Raw genomic sequence first — 18,057 nt, 5'->3', positions numbered from 1 at the left:
CTCGAGATGGCGAGCTCCGTAGTTCACGAGAGAACAACTGCATTGTTCAGGGATCGGTGCGGCTCTCCACCAGTCTAGATAGCCTAGATAGGGATGATTCCGTTGTTAATCATTCGGACTGTGCGCGTGAGACAGCAATCGATACCGACGGGCTGTGTGCCGATGCACAGCATGAGCTGGGCAATGCAGTAGAGGGCAGTTCGCAAGAGTGCGAGTTGCATAACTCGAGTAAAGCCTGCTGCATTGTGCCAGAGTCGGTTGAGCTGTCCGCCAGTCCAAGCAAAGTGAGAGTAGATTTAAATGTAAATCACTCAGACTGTGCGGGTAAGAGACCGATCTGGGCCGACGAAATGTGTACCGGCCAGCACGAGGCATGAGAAGGCGACAGGAAAGCGAGTGCAAAGAGAAAGCGCCGTAAAAAGAAGTGCGGTAAAGACCGAAAGACGGTAACTAATGTAGCGCCGCCAAAGATGGCGAGAAACCCAAAGGACAGGGCACGAGGAAAAAGGTGCGGTCGTCACGGACGATGTTGACGCATCCAAAACGTTCAAGCCACCGGTCAAAGGGGGACCGCGATGCATGTTCTGCACGGACGCAGACAAAGGGCACGGGGTAGTTAAACTCCTCATCATTCCGTAGTTCTTTTCAAATCTCAGCGTGCAGTACGAAGAAGCGCAAGTTGGCAGGACGAGACCAGGTAGGGAGTAGCGACGCGGTCAATCGAGTTTGTGAGGAAAGCGGGGCGCCAGGACGCAAATTGGCAGGAGACCGTAACGTCTTTGGGGAGCTGATAGTGAGTCAGCCCTTTTGTTGTTCCTCGGCAGCCAGAGTAGCTTTCAAACCGCGACCACCTCGGGTACGGCTCAAAGTATGAGTCAGACGTAAACGTTTGGAACGGGAGGCAAACAGAGCTTCCGTAGAAGTAAAATGTTCTGTTTTGTTTTATTTTTGAGCATTTGGTAATTTTCGCGATGTAAGTTCCTTTCAATATGTAAGGTATGAGCTCTGTTTATGTTTTGTTTGAGAAGCTCAAGATTTGAAAGATGAGGTTTATGTAAACATGTAGTCTCGCGAGTGTTAGTTAATAAGTGTATAGGCTCTTTTTTGTGAGTGAGTGAGTAACCTGAGTGTCAAGGTTATTGTTGAGAGGCCTATCCTAACGCGCATGTGTTATAGTTGACCTTTTTTTTATAAGCGTTCTTTATTTTCTAAGGTTAACCGCGTAGGTTTTCAGTAAGTGCATCATTTGCATTGAAAGCGTCCTTAGTTCCTTTAGCGCGTGTCCTGTGTGGACGGAAGGAAGCAGATTTATGACTGGGTTGCTTGTGTGTGTTGAGGGCAGCCGTATTCTGACTTCTCTGATAAGTATGCGTGGAACGAGTTATTAAAAGACGCATTATTTTAAGGGTTCTGCGGAGTGTGTAAGTCCCGCAAGTTTAATTGTTCGTTTAAGTCACGTGTCCTGTAGGACTTTCAGGGAAGAAACGTGAGTAAGCGTGAATGAAAAGTTTGCCTAGAATGCAAGTACGCGTTCTGTTTAGTGACCACAAGGCTAGTGCGCTTGTGATTACGTACTTGTGAGGTTGACCAGATTGTTCAGTGGCACCAATACGTGCGATAAGTACGCCACTGCGATAGATTGGAAACATGCTGTTTGTGTAGTTAGGCCACTTAAGTTATGTTCGGCTGTTTTCATTTGTTGTTTGCAACGTCAACGACCCTTTGTTTTGCAACAGCAATAGTACTCTGGTCTTGTCGGCATTAGGGGAGAAATGGATAGCGGTTTGGAAGGGCGGTTGGAACTGCTTTGTCAAAATTGGGGAAATAAAAGATCATGGTTGATTTTGACTCAGTAATAGCCTGGCGAGTCAGGGGTGAAGAGCCTGCGCTTAAGCGTGGTGCAGCGCTGTGTTGTTTTGTTTGTTTGACGATTGTTCTCCAGGGCCCAGGATCCCGAAGTTCGTCAAACGAGGCTCGACCCCAGTACCCTGCAGGTTCTTTCAGCGTTCCTCATGGCCAGCGAATTGAGTTCACCGGCCATTCAGAACTTCTGAGGCGAGGACGAGCTGTTAGATACGGGACCTTTTCCTGAGCCCCCTTCGAGTTCCCCAGACCACATCGAATCGCAGCACAACTAATTGAGAAGCGCAGTTGAAGGCGAAGCGAAGTTGAAGGCCCCCACTTCGTACGCCGCCGGTGAAGCTATTCAATGCTTGGCTCTTCCAGAAAGCGAGGGGATAGCCCGGCACTGTTCCAGGTAACGCGAGTCCCGAAGCCAGACGGCTGTGATGCACCGGGAAGGCCTGGCAGCGTCGCACCGGCCGCCTTTAAAGAGGGCATTCGCAAGCCAGCGAGGACATACCGCCGGGAGTAGGGGGCCTTCGGACAGTTGGGACCCAAGCGTCCCCCCCCCCCCCGTCCGCCTTTGAAGAGCGCATTGCAAGCCAGCGAGGCAAGACCAATTCTGCCCGCCTTGGTCCGCCATCGCCCACCTGGCCTTTGTGATGGTGCGTAAGTCAGCAAGGCAAGACCGCAGGGAGCCGCCGGGTGCGACACCACCGCACTGGCGCCTACCATTGGCCGAAAATGGCATCATCTGAGCAGGCTCTCCCATTGGCCGAACATGATGCGTCTTCCAGTCATCGAAGGGCTTAAAAGACGCAGACCGGGAGCAGCAGAGGAGCATTCCAGGATTCGTAGAGCATTCCCGGATTCACCTCTCTCGAACTTCTTGCCGTGGGCCGCAGCGTCCGAGTTGCTGCCAGGCCGTAATGACTGTACGACTGTTCATTGATGTCTCACTGTAAATAATGTAAAATAAACCTCCCAAGTGTTTCATCGCAAAGTCCGTCCTCAACTCCTACAACTGGTGACAGCGGTAGGATTGCCTTCAACTCCTACAACTGGCGCCAGTGGTTGGATTACCTCCAACTCCTACAGCGGTCACTACCTGTCCTAAGTATATGTATTCCCTTACCACTTCCAGTGCCTCGCTACCTATTGTAAACTGCTGTTCTCTTCCGAGACTGTTAAACATTACTTTAGTTTTCTGCAGATTAATTTTTAGACCCACCCTTCTGCTTTGCCTCTCCAGGTCAGTGATCATGCATTGCAGTTGGTCCCCTGAGCATGGCAATATCATCAGCGAATCGCAAGTTACTAAGGTATTCTCCATTAACTTTTATCCCCAATTCTTCCCAATCCAGGTCTCTGAATACCTCCTGTAAACACGCTGTGAATAGCATTGGAGAGATCGTATCTCGCTGCCTGACGCCTTTCTTTAAAGGGATTTTGTTGCTTTCTTTATGGAGGGCTACGGTGGCTGTCGAGCCGGTATAGTCTAAGACTAAAGTGACTATAGTGACTATAGTCACTATAGTGACTAGAGTGACTAAGTCTGCAACTATACGTTATCAACTGGAGGCGATCGAAAGAATGCATCTCTCCTGGCTGTCATGCTTCTCCATAGGTGCGGTGGCATGTGAGAAATGTGTTTGCATGCCATCGCAATCGTGGCTCTATTGTCGCGACTTGTCAAACACTTCGCACAGTAGCTTTTGTTGAATGCTGTGCACATTGCAACATGCCTGCAGTCACTTTCCGCATAGTTGAATCAAGTCACTCCTAGGTTAAGTTGTCTGCTATTTCTCATGCTTTCCAAAATCTTGTCAGTGCCCGTCTCGCAACACGATTTGAAAAGGGCACGAATTTCAATAATGGTGCAACATTAATGTCACCAAGCCTAACAATTGTTGTGTTCCCAACTGTCGTGGAAATCATGACTCAGGATGCAAGGTATGTGTGTTCATGTTTCCTCAGGGTAATCACATGTGCAAAAAGTGGATACTCTCTATACCATAAGACGATTTCCCTCCTTTTAGTACTTGAAGGTGAGTACTGTCAAATTCTTTTTAATCAGGGTTGGCTTGCACACTTTTTAATATTATATTGCTCGTAGAGCATCTTTTCAAACCAACAGGTATGTGTATATTATTGAACTTGGACAACTTCTCAGGCAAGCTTACACTTTATCATAAAAAATGACTTTTTTCCTCAAACAGAAAAACAGAATGTGAAGCTCGCTTTGCAAATATATAATGACACTATCCTCCCTGGACTTAGAGTCATTGGCATGAAGCACAACTTGTCCCCTGTAGAAGAAACAGCAATGTTTATTGAGGTTATCGTGAAATAGTGGAAGGTTTTGAACATGAAAACTCCTCACAAAGGGGACCGCCTGAGAAACCAGTACCAAGAATCAATGTTTTCATTGGACAATCCAAAGATCAATTTCCCCTACAAGCTCCTTGATTGGCTACAACTGTGGAAGGGAAGAACGATGAGCTACGACAGCAGGATGCTAATGAAAGAGACCTATGCTGCCCTTCACCAAACAACACACGGCTTGATTGAATGCACCAGATACTGTTTTGATGAGCTCAAGTTGTCCTACATTCTGCTGGGGAAAATTCAAACCAACGCATTAGAAAATCGCTTTGGCAAATATAAGCACTTGGCTGATGCCCAGTATCGCGTGTTAATAAGACCGGTACATGAATGTGAAAACAAATTGGCGGCTGCAAAGCACGCTACCGATGGCCGCCACAGCAGGTAGCAGTTGTAGCATTGATGAAGGATGGCAGGACCTTGAAATGTAATCAAGCAAGGAAACTACTCACTGCAACATAGTGGTGACTCAGGAGGCGCTCTCAAAGATCAAATACATCATAACAGTCTTGGTCTATGTGGCGGGATACACTGTGTATGCTGCATTGAAGAAGCTCAAATGTGAAAAATGCGGGGAACTGACAGTGAATAAAGAAATAGACATCTCCATTGTTGAAAGGCACTATGGTCCCATCAGAGTGCTAGGCCAAAGTGGGCTGCTACACCCAACAATCTTTGTCATCGATGCCGTAGCACATAGCTACGCTGTCGTTGAAAATCTATCAAAGAATGAGTACTTTCTAAATCTGCCTAACCAGCGTCAGGTAGTGATCGACCTTACCTTAGGGCTGTTAACAAGCAGCCATCTGATTCTGACGTCTCTGATGATGGGCATACAAGTGAAGTGGTTCTGAAACAAGTGCTGTGGCGCAGGACGAATGCGCTGTGGTGCAGTACGAATGTACTGCTAGAAAGCTTTTCTTCCCAAATCAATAAAAACACTGTGGATGCTGTTGTTAAATCTAAAAAAAGAAAGCTAGAAACATTGAAGAAATGCACAACTGTTTATACCGAAAAACATAAGCAACAAAAAGTTTGCGTCGCATGTGCATAAATATCTGTGCAATATTTCCCCTCGCGAGAGGAATGGTAATGTCGTCCACACCCTTCCATTGTCCTTTGCGTATATTTTGGACAGAGTCTTCGCCAAAAGTTTGTTCACATCAAGAAATGCAAACAGTGTGAATATGCTTCCTGAAGCATAGTTACTGTGATCGTAAAAGCATGTTAGTTCTTTCAGCACGGTGCTAAATCTCCAGCGCCCATCCACTGCCATCTCATGACGTCATGGTGGCAGTACTGTGGCCTTGAGCTGTTCTAGGTGGTGCTGGGTGGAAGGGCGATCGAAGAGGGGCAACAAAGGCGTATCATGCAGGGTGCAAGGCATAATGGCTCAGACACCAAGTAGCCAGATTTCATTATTATAGCCAATAATGTGGCATTGGACATTGTAGTAAGCGGTCTATTTAACTATTGGACACACACAAAAGTTGAAGGTGCTGTAGATGTTCCTTGTTACATCCAAGTATCGTTAAAACCAGCAGTCCTATAACTGGGTTCGACTGTACCATATTTACTCACATAATTTGCACACTTGGGTAACTTGTGCACCCCCAATTTATCACCCTGGCTTTATTTAAAAAAAAAAACATTTACTTGCATATTTTGCACTCCCTATCCTGCCCCGTAGCAGCCCATTTCTTAATTATTTGTGTATGTATTGTACAGGAAAGGGAGCCAGGTTGTTACAAACCCCCTTTATAACACCCTTTCTTCTGTAAAAAAGAATACTATCAAAGCAATTTTGGCACAATCAATCGTTTCTGGAAGTTTTATGTGTGGCAGGCATGCTCTCATTATACAGGTGCAAGATGCAGGAACACAGCAGAGCCCTGTTAATACATTTCCTGGAGGACAAAGAAAGAATAATGCATGATCTGGGAAACATAACATCCGATAAAGCATGTGGCAGTATTAGAGATAAAGCAGAAAGCAACTCTCACACAAAACGTAATTTGAAGTTGAACAGAAAGCCAACAACCTAATAGAGACCCACTAAATACAGCTTGTTATCACTGCTTAGATTGAATATTAAACACTTTTTTGGAACAGTCATAGCCGTGAATCACAATAAATGAAGCTTGTGATTTCCATCAAGCGCTTGGGTCGAATATTGGATAAGAACAGCTTGTGTTATGCGATAGTAACTATATGGACACTACAGGCACATTTCTACCGTCAGCATCGCCGCGAGGTTCTGCATAAAGTCCAAGAGTGATAAAATCATCGCCATACGCCGCATGCTGTATGTACAAGTGAAAGTGTGCAAAGGTGAGCTGGCGATTGCAGCTCAATCGTGCACAAACAACACAGGAAAGCTGGCAGGAAGCACACTGCCTCCCGTCACGCGCAAGGCTTCGGGGGGAGGGTAGGGAGTGGGGGCACATTATACTCCAAGGGGCCCAAACAGCCACACGGGCACATCCAGGCCGCTATATCTTGAAAGCCATTTGCGACGGGTGCACAGTCCGTGCTGTGCTGTGTTTTCGCGACTTAGTTTGCGCTGATGCGAGCCGCAGCATGAGGGTCAATTTGCTCACTGCTGCTGCTGCGTTTCCTCACTGCAGAGTTTTGACAGCAATTTTCTGCGGTCATCAAGTGAGATGTGTTCATGTTTGCTTCTGCGCGCATTACACCATGCTTGTTAATTTAGTTAGCATGCCTATGTTTACAAGTTTATACAGCTAATAAAACTACTATGCTTACTTTGTATAGCTGTCTACTAATTTGCTATCGCAATAGGATGCTTCGTCTTTCAAGTGAAAGTGCGACTTGTTTGAGCACTTGCAGCCCGTTTTCGGATTCTGCATATCAGTGTCCATCGAAGCACTCGCAGAGGTTATTGGGGGCGAGCTCCACCACTGGAAAAGCTGGCGCCACTGTCGGCGTGACGTGGCATGAGGGATCATGTGGACACAGCAGCCACGTCGGCTGCTTCAGAAGCGCCGAAGCGAGCTAAAAACGAAAGTTTAAAGTCCCACCTGCGCTGCGGTTCTGGTTAAGTGGTGAGGCTTTACCGCCTTGGGTGTCTGCTTGACAACATTTGAAAGTACTATAATAGGTAGTGGCTGCCCTTGAAGGCGTGCAGCATAGTAGGCTACTGCTCGATGCCGCAGTGCCGGACACACGCAACAGAGCCCGGTGTCAGCCTTATTCACACGTAGCCGCAGGACAAGGAGCTGCGTGAAGCTTGGCTCGCGAAACTTAGAACCAGCAGACAGCCATCGGCTTCAACTCAGGTATGCAGCAAGCACAGACGCGAGGAAGATTTCTGCTACGGCGCCGGGACTGCGATGTTCGGTGAGTAGCAGAAAATGCGCACTGAGACACTCGCCCACACCCGCTGCCTGGCTAATGTCATGAAAGTTTGGTCTATGAACTTGTCGATGCTAGATACTGGCAAGTTCACTGGAACGGAAAGGAAGCGGTAAGACGCACATTAAAAAAAAGCATGGCAGATGGTCGTGCTTGCGTTATGAATTATTGCACTGGATTATGAAAAAGAAGCAGAGGGAAATCGCACACTGAGAAGACTGATAAGCCTACTGTGCGACGCAACTTGAGAAATAATATTGAAATGTCCAAGAATTTAGAAGACAAAAAAGATTGAATCGTCACAACGGCACATCACAGTCGCCATAGGCGTCGAAGTCTCTATGACGAAATTATTTTTGAACAGTTCTGATAGCGTCCACACAACAATGATTGCTAGTGTACTGTCAAATGCTCATATGCTACGGCCTAAAGCTCACGGCATGGAGCGAAAACGCACTCACAGCGAAAGCAAAACATTGTGCGCGGACATGCATGCAGAGGTGCATTCAGTCGGTGCAAACCCGTGCGATCGCTGCATTGAGGCTTCATTCTGTTATGCTCCATTTGGTTATACCGACAGCCCACTATAAGAACATATTTCACATAGTTTACTCTCAGCGTTTGCCTACCTTTCACGCAAGAAGCTGGTTCGGGAGACTCCATCACGGAGACTCTATCGCAGCGGATACTGTACGTATTCAGTAAAGAGATAGCGTCTGTAAACGATTCTGTGCTTTCGGTTTGCCCAAGAATAGTATATTGACAGTCAAAAACTTCCCTCGATTTGAAAGTACTTACATAAATGTCCAGGAGGGCTGCTGCGTGGTGTTTTTATTGAGCGCCGTAAGTGAAACCTATGAGGAGCGCGCCACGTGATCCCTCATACTACGCAAAAGAGGCGCTTACGACAGATGCCGACTCCGCAAGTCCTCACCCCCAATATCGGAAACCATGACACCATCTGTGAACATGAGTGTGGGGGCAGCCACTTGTGCCTTCATCCACCTCATTTTTGCTTTTCACATCATCAGCCATGTTGGGATTGGCGACTTCCAACAATCTCAATATGGCAATGTTGATTTTAATGTGCTGCACGGCAAGAGCTGCGAAGTCAGGATTTTCAGCGGTAACATGTGGTGGTAAACATAAAGTGCCACATCAGTAGTTCACAACTGCAGTTTTTGGACGTAAATACGAAGCTAATACACATAACATTATGGGAACTAAACCAGGGAAATGTAACAAACAAGAAAATATCAACAAGGTTCTACTGTAGTTCAAATGTGGTTTCACAAAATTCTTGCTCTCTTTAAGACACAGCATACTATCATGTATGCAAAATTTGCTTACATAAAAGCACAACAGTCACATGTTTCACCCTTTGTTCGAAAAAAGTAAACATATTAATTCCAACAAATCTGTCCTATTTAAAAACATTCAATGCCTGATAGAATGTGCCAAACATCAGATCAAAACAGCCTAGTCATTGGAATTACATTTTTATACAAAAGTACCTTCAGTTCAACACTGCTGATGTCATCATAGCTTATCCAATGTTTCTTGTTGACCACGTATGGAACTTTTGACTGTTTATCGAAGATCCTTTTTCCTCCATCTGCAATCACTTGGCAAACCTGCAATACATATTGGAAGAAAACTATAGCAATGCCATTAAACATAATATTCTCAATGAAGTCTTGCTCACATAGTTATGTTACTCAATAAACTGCCAATTTCTAAAAAGGCATATAACAAAGGAGTCATCCCAAAGACACAACAAGCTTGGCTACACAGCAACTGTGCAAACGCAGTTACTGCTGACAACCCCTAAAACATGATATAACTGACCTGTTCTGTCATAAAAGCAGCCAAAAGATGCCAGACACCTACAGTTAGGAATGGAATTTTAGGGAAAGTTGCTGAAAAAACTGAGAAAGTTGAGGTTGTGTGGCTGCAATTACCTTGCCAACAGTGCAAAATGTAACTCAACCTGATGGTAGCAACAAACACAATAGAGAAAAGTGTCTTGCCTCACATTTGCTTTTTCTGGCAAGTCCCAGAGGAAACAAACTAACAAGTCTTTCTTTTCGTGGAATAAACACATAGTAGCAAGAAACTGCTATTTCCTCCTTGTCACAAAGTAAATAAAGCTTACACACTAGTGTGAAAATGGTAACAAAAAATAACCAATTGGTAAGGAAAATAAACAATCCTTAGCCATTTATTATTTCACTATCAGAATCCCTCACTCAAGCTAAAAACCAGCTCCAAAGCTTGCATAGGTCTCACTGACACAATATGTTTATTCACTTTCAGCAGTGATAGTGTTAAAGGAACATCAATGCATTTGCCACAGATATTTTTTTATGTATTTCTCAAAGCTGGTGCGAAGCACAGGATTTCTCCTAACTGGATATTACTCATTTCTGCTTGGCTTCAATTCTGCAATTGGGATATGTGCTTTAAAGTGATGATGATGATATACGGGGTGTTATGGTGCAAGGGCCAAGTATGGCCAAAGAGCACCAGGCTAGTATAAACGTGTTCGCAGTGTAGTATTGAATTCCGAGAGGTAGCTATGATGTGGCTGCAAAAGGGCTCTAAAACAGCCATTGTAAAGTGCATAATACGTATACGTAGGGATGGAAGCAGCCAAGGAAGTTTTGGAGCAGCTCTGGGAGCAGCAAATTTGGCTCTTTGGAGCAGGTTTGGAGCATGAATTGTAAGTTTTGGGGCAGTAAATATGCGTTTTGGAGAAGCTTGGTAAACGTCAATATGTGAGAAATATAGGCATACGAAGAAAACGTGTTTCTCATTTGACTTTGCAGAACACTACGTATTATGTTACAGCAGATCAGTTTTGCAGAAGCAAGCAAGGTGAGCAAAATTTATGACAGGGAAGAATTGTCACCCACCAGAGTAGCATGAAGCTCCAAAAGAAGCCCCTACAGGTTTCTCAGAAACCAACATTAAATTACACACAGGATGTAGTAACTAAATTTGGCCAAGAAAAAATACCCTAGGGCTTTCTGTGAACAGCGCCCACTCTATACTGACAGGCTTGTTTTAATGCTAGTCGAATTTTTTTTTCATGGTGAACAAGCAACTAATATTTAATTTTAATGAACCAACATGTATTACCTTACTTATTCAATAAGGTATCAATGAAAAGGTTGTGGAATATGCCGAGAAATGACCAATAACAGCGTATATAGCAATGTAGGTCTAGTGTGGTCCTTTTTTTTTTTTCAACAAAAAAAAAGATAAAACAAGGAAAAGCCTGCCAATTTTCTTAGAGGGACTGACAACCAATTTTCATGGTACCAGTCTTCTTTAGTGCAATGGAAAGTTCACCGGACAGAGTGTTTAATCATGAAGTTCAAAAGTAGAAAATGCCGTGGAACATTTTTTATCAGAATTTTTCTATCTGCAGTGAGGATGTAGTCGTTCACTAGAAGCATGCTGAAAATGGTGATAGATGAGCACGATAGCGATTATACACCGGCATTAGTGGGAGGCAGACGACAAGTGTGGCCGTGCTGTAACAAAGTGTAATTTTGTTTATCAAGCCGATGTTCCTGCGATTCATGTAATCCAAATTGTTAAATGATTTCTGCGATAACAGCTACATGTTTTCGTGGTTTCCTGTCTGACTGCTTTGGTATTTAACCAGTCAAAACGAAACCAATCGGGTTGAAAACGAAATGATGCCTTTACATGTGACAAGGAGTTCAGCATGTTGCCGTAGCCACCCATGCTTTTTTGATTTCTGAAGCATATAATAATGCGCGAGTGTCTAATCATATACCAACTGCAATTTTAAGCAATAATTATGATGTACTTAATAACAGTCTACTTACATACAGTAATCTCATAGAATACATCCGAAGTACCAAGATTTCACAGCCAGGTCTCGCCACTTACTGTTTTGTGAGACTTTCTTTGCCAACTTAAAATTATAACTCCTACTGAAATCACAAACAGCATGGTGGATTCTTATTACTATAAATTATGGTCATTTCATTTCCATCAATGTCTCGCAACTCATTCTGGCCAGTTGTCAGTCCCTTTAAATCCATGTGACGTGTCCACGCACCAGTAACATAAGAACTCTCAGATGTAAGTGTTGTCATTAGTGCATTATGCATATTACGAACGTGCGAACCTGGGCCACGGTCTTGTAGTTCGCTTTCCAAACCCATTACAAGATCTCGCTACTTCACATTCGATAGAGACCGAAGATGCACGCCAAAAATTGCTGATGCAGCGAGAAAAAAGCGCGGCCACTCATTTCCAGTGCCCCTATTTGACGAAGTTTGCGTAAAGAATGATGCAATCTTTGGTGCGCAGAAGCATTGTCATGGTCACAGCGGTTTTGTTTGTTTATTTCACAGGCTTTTATTTTAGTCAAAAAAGTCTTCACAAATCCTAGGTTGTTTTAAATGCTGTTATCAGTCATTTGTCAATGTCACCTACAACATTTTCATTAACATCTCATTGATTAGTTAAATAATTTAGCTAATTAAATGTATTCATGCATAATGAATGAGAAATATTCACAGTGGCCACCATTATAAGCACTCATTAAGGTACAGTGAATGCTGTTCACGTAGTGTTCAAAGGTAATTTTTATTTCTTGGCGACCTTCAGTTAAAGGACCCCTGAAACGGTTCAAACAAATGTTGTAGACGCGTAGGGTACAACTAACGTTAATCATTCGCACCACAATTTGTGTGAAGCGTCTCATATTAAGAGAGCTACGGACAACTACAAGTTACCCTGCTCCATAACCATGCATTTTCTCCTCAACTCGTTTGCTGAGTGACCAGGGCTAACCTCCGCCTTCACTGGCTCTGCGTCATGATGGCACATCATGTCGTCTACTTCTGGTTCTCTAGGAGCGAGTGCACGAAGCCTCTCCAATGACTCCGGCAGCTGCTTGGCAGTCCACCCCAAGCGAGAGCTAACGAAGCAGCGCCAAATGAAGATGAAGATTAGCAGACGTTTGTCACATGCTTTGCTTTTTTGATGGGCACACAACCACGGTTTTCTTGAGTGCACTCACCTACACAGTTCGATTACGCTATGGACATAAATATTAGAGTAAGAGCAGGAACAGTTCAGACTTGCGAAATATTCTTGTGTGTGCATATTCTAAGCCTTGAAGTTTATTTCCTTCTTTATTGTTGTTATTCATGAATAAAGAGTACATAAATACCAACGCAAAATGTTTTTTTCTCACTTTACGGTCACCCTAGAAAAATTACGGTAAATATTTTTCTAAATAGGTTCCCGAGAAGAATTGGAACCTGCAATAAAAAAAAAAAAAAACCTGGGCAGTCACATATGGCGAAAAAAATCGACCTTGAAAGGATTAACTAACATTCCAACTATTACAAACAACATTTGTTCACCATTAAGTTGAAAAATATGATTGATGACGTGCCCTGGGCAGCCAATCAGATAGCTCGCCCTACTGACATCATTAGGGCAATTTACGTCAAATGGGTAAGGTCGGCTTAAAATTCTGCCGAGCAGTGTGCTGCGATCGGCAGCGAAGTACATTTTTAAAACCTTATAATAAATTACATGCTTTACGCGGAGCACTTACATGCGTCAATTAATGATCAGAAGGACCCACTCTAACGACTCAGTATGTTTGTACAAAATCGTTTCAGGGTCCCTTTAAGATAACAGAATACCGCAGAATAAATGCAAACTGTCGTACTGGTCGTTGCACGTTTGCCAGTATTTCACACCGCTTGCAGAGAAAAAGCTCCACGATATTTTTGAAAATAGTAAAGGGATAAAAACGTTCACTGGCTTTTTGGTCTGCATCGTCAACTAACGTGTTGAATAAGCTCGATTATTCAGGCTTATTCGCGGTTCCGCCATGGGCGCCTTAAGGAGAATGTAAAATGGCAACCAATATTTCGTGCACCGAACAATGGTTTATTAAAATTTTCGGACTCGATCTGTGCAAGTCATGTTGTGAACATTGTTGCCGCAAATGCAACTTTGGAGGTTTGCGGTTTCGGGAAACGTTTCCTTACGACCACGATTTGGCCATTAAGGTTGACTAAATGTGAAACATTACATCTTTGGCTTGTGTTCTGCAGCGGCAAGAGCCTGATTTTGTGTGGTGTGGCATGGCAGAAAATAGTGTAGCCTGCGTGCAAACTCGAGTGACGACTGAGGTTGCCATTGAATATTTGTGACAAAGAGGTTTCATGAAAGCAAGCAGGTCGTTTATCAGCGTGCCGCACTTTCATCCCAGTAACCGGACGTGGTGCATGTGCGAAATAGATTTAGAACATCACACGCACGGCATTCGCTCATTAATCAACAATAATCAACCAATAGTGCACAAAATCAAATGATACAATATATAATGAAATTTATGAGCTACATGCTGAGCAAACTGTATGACCTTATCATTCAGTCGTATTTAAAACAGCACCAAAAATCACAAACAGGGGACGAGCGCTGTCCTGTGTCCTCCCTTTTCCTTTTTTTTTGGCACTGTTTTAAATATCAATGATCCGTACCAACTAGCTCGCACCCCAACCCTTCCGAGTTATCATTCAGCGCGGCTTTCTTTCCCAACTGTCCCATGGAATGAGCACCAGTTCAAATCATCTTTAGCTGGCCTGCATATGCACAAATGCATAACACCTTTATAAAACATTCATAATGCATAGCATAGCACAAAACGATTTTTATTTTCTTGTGGCCTAGTTACAATTATGCCACCAAACACACCCACACTCCAAAGACATCGATACTGAAACGGATTGCTTAGGCTTGGATTGCAGGGCTAAGCACTAGACAATGCATGTCTATGGCTGTGTAGTTGTCACTGAACACACACATCATGCTAAATTTGGCAACTTGATCTGAAATTAGTGTTTTGGTGCAGGTTGGCACAGCTCGAGGGTTCGGCGCAAGATGGTGCAACTGGCACAGCACTTCCATACCTGTATATGTAATAGGATTATGCAATGACTAATGATGTATATTATGAACACGAAAGATACATTTTAGAAGAATAATACATATACTAAATATATCAGTGGTAAGAACCTGTAAGAAGCAATACTGCCTTGACAGAGCCCTTGCAAACCAAGAGCCTGGAGGCACATGCTATACAGAACACTGCTACCACAACAGCATCCTCTGGCAAGAGCATGTACTACAAATTTCTTGTGCTAATAACACAAAATAACACATCACTAAAAAAATCTAGAACTGCATTGGTGTCGAAACATGGTTCTGCAACAAGAAACATTACAAAATGGAGAGGGATGTGCAGGTGATATACTAGAGGTAAGTGTTTCTTTCACTCAGCTTCTGCTCCCCAACACTCCAAGAGGACGTGGAGGATGGTCAGCCTCTCACCACACCTACCAAAGGTTGGAGGTTCATTACCGGTCAGAAGAAAATTGTGGGTGTCATATGTGTGTCGTATCCTGAGTCGATGGAATAGGACTTCAGTTCATCGTGTTTTCGATGCAGAGGGACAGAAACCTAACTGTGGCTTAATTACGTGCAGCTTATTATTTGTTTCAGCATCCCACATGTGTTGTTAGTGGCGTCTGTTTCCTTCAAAGGAAAGGCTTCAGATCTGTGGAAGGGACAGCAGCGGTAGGATTAGCTTGCAATGCATTAGATATGGCAATTTCGTCTGCTAGCATATTACCCTTGATTCCTCTATTCTCAGGAGCTCAGCATGTTATCATATGTCTGCGAAATGAATAAATGCTGCACAAGAGTAAGGCTTAATAAAAACACGATTCTTGTGCTTTTGTAGAGACATTAGCACTTTTACTACACTTAACGAGTCCATGAATATTATTGCCGTCTCAAGTTTCAATTTCTTTATGTGTTTCCCTGCAGACAATACTGCATCGGCTTCTGCACTAAAGACGATTGTTTGGGGGTTCAATACGTCAGATTCAGAGAAAGAGGGATCAACAGCCACATAAGATACGCCAGCATGTGATTTTGATGCGTTGGTGTAGAATTCAGAGCAAGAGTAGGACTTTGATTGACGGTCAAAAAAAAAGCATTCAGATTTCAGGCTCTGGAGTGGGCTTTGTAACTTCTACGAAAGATATATCACATTCTATCACCTGCCACTCCCAAGGCGTTAATAGCTTAGCTGGAGGCATTAAGCTATGTTTAAGGAGTGGGACATTCATTTCTATGCTAAGCTCCATCACACGCAGTGTTAGATATGGGGCTGTTTCCTGTGCCTACTTCGAGTTCCCCAGACCACATCGAATCGCGCCACTGTTAAGTAAAGAGCGCAGAAACACGGAAAGCACATTCCAGAGGAGCGCACGTGCAAACAAGTTGGCAGCCCCCACTTCGTGTGCCGCCGGGGGAGGTATTCAATGCTTGACTCTTCCAGAAAACGAGGGGATAGCCCGGCACTGTTGCAAGCAAAGTGGGTCGTGAAGCCAGACGGCTGTGATGTACCGGGAAGGCCTGGCAGTGTCGCCCAGCCGCCTTTGAAGAGGGCATTTGCAAGCCAGCAAGGCCATACCGCCGGGAGTAGGGGGCCCTCGGACAATTGGGGCCCAAATGTCCCGTCACCCCCCCCCCCCCTCCGCCTTTGAAGAGCGCATTGCTAGTCAGCAAGGCGAGACCGCAGGGAGCCGCCGGGTGTGACATCACCGTACGGGCGCCTACCATTGGCCGAAAATGACGTCATCTGAGCGGACTCTCCCACTGGCCGAACATGACGCGTCTTCACCACATCGAAGGGCTTAAAAGAGAGACCAGGAGCAGCAGGAGCATTCGAGGATTCGTAGAGCATTCCCAGATTCACCTCTCTCGAACTTCTTGCCACGGGCCGCAGCGTCCAAGTTGCTGCCAGCCCGTAATGACTGTACGACTGTTCGTTGACGTCTCACTGTAAATAATGTAAAATAAACCCTCCAAGTTTGTTTTCATGCCGAAGTCCGTCCTCCAACTCCTACAGCAGTGAAAAAGGCTGTCTCACAGAGGGTCCATTATAAAAAAAGTGTAGCACACGTCAAACCGTTAATGGTTTTGGAACACAGATGTTCATGATTAGAGTGCACTTTGAGAAAATATGTGAAGCTGGTGTATGTTCTCTACAGATGGAGTGACCACTCATTTGATTCTACGTATAAACTTTCAATTGGCCTAGTTCTAAAAGTGCCAGTGGCCCGGTGGATAGCTAGATGAGGGACAGGACCTAGTAAAACACCCGGGGTAGCAGAGTGATATATCACAACACCATAATCCAATCATGACTGAATGAGGCTTTTTTAAAGGTTCTTTAAACACTTCCTGTCGATGTCCCATGTTGTGCGAGATAAAATTTTCAGTAAGTTCATAGTTTTCAAGCATTTTGTCTTGAGATACTTTATGTGTTGAATGAAAGTAAGTTTAGCGTCCAGTATAATGCCTAAAAAATTATGTTCTTTGTTCAAAGGTATTTGTTGTCCGTACAGTTCTACACTAGCTACAATTACCAGGCTTCTATTTCTCGTAAAAAGAACACAATAAATCTTGTAGGTGTTAAGCTGAAACCCATTTTTATCTCCCAACTTAGACACCCTGTTCAAGCACTGCTGTGCTTGTCTCTCGCACACTGGAAGGTTACAGGATTTGAAACCTATTTGTATTTCGTCTATGTAGACAGAATAAAAAATAGCTGGTAGTAATGAAGCGCAGAGTGTGTACACCTTAACGATATAGTGAGTGTAGCTGTGCATGCCTCTTTGGGGTACACTAGCTTCCTGTATGAATGGATGCGAGAATACATAATTAATTTGGACATGGAAGGTAAGATTAGACAAATAGCTTTCTATTATGTTTAGCATATTTCCACTGATGCCCATTCCCGACAAGGCTCACAAGATTCCATGGCATGGTATGCCTTCTCCATATCAAGAAATATCAGTTAGAAAAACTGTTTATGTACAAATACATCATGGATATTTTCTTCAATGCTGTTAAGGGGATGGGGTTTGGTGGGTCTCCAACAGCGTCTGCTTGGAGCTCGAACCAGGGTGACCATTGGAGAGGGTTTGGCAGGGAAGACGAGGTGACGTAAAAACTAATAACAAAAGCTTAATACATCGTTGTAGGTGAGCGGTGCGCTGCAAGGAAAAAAAATGTAAAAGCGTTCAGCGTGCGTGCACCTGCAAGCAAGCGAGGGCAGAGAAAATGCGACGACCCACGGTGGCTCGCTGGCTTATACCCTCCACAATCCGGGCATTCTCCTTCTCTGTTGCCCCCATTGCAGACGGCCATCAGGACACGTCGGGGCAAGCCAGATGGAGTGGCGCTTGGGGAGTTCACCCCTTGGCAGAAAGGGGTTGAGCGTCCGAAGGAGGAGAGTAGGATTTGCACATTCCACGCATACTCCCCTTGCACAAACACTATGGACAAGTCCGCTCATGTTGACGAGCATGACAG

The 18,057-nt window shown here is 44.3% G+C and overlaps 1 protein-coding gene across 1 annotated transcript in view; it reads right to left on the bottom strand.

Moving 5' to 3' along the window:
• The window catches only part of LOC135906043 (chitotriosidase-1-like), a 61,584-nt gene that overhangs the window by 7,396 nt on the left and 36,131 nt on the right, over window positions 1-18,057 (bottom strand). The window contains exon 7 of the mRNA XM_065437189.2: window positions 9,117-9,236. Coding sequence (XP_065293261.1) covers window positions 9,117-9,236 — 120 coding nt within the window. The remainder of the gene's footprint in view (window positions 1-9,116; window positions 9,237-18,057) is intronic.

Source organism: Dermacentor albipictus, chromosome 1, assembly GCF_038994185.2.
Source record: "Dermacentor albipictus isolate Rhodes 1998 colony chromosome 1, USDA_Dalb.pri_finalv2, whole genome shotgun sequence".
NCBI lineage: Eukaryota > Metazoa > Arthropoda > Arachnida > Ixodida > Ixodidae > Dermacentor > Dermacentor albipictus.
Note: the sequence above shows the minus strand (reverse complement) of the source record. Positions and strands in the feature narration are given on the sequence as shown.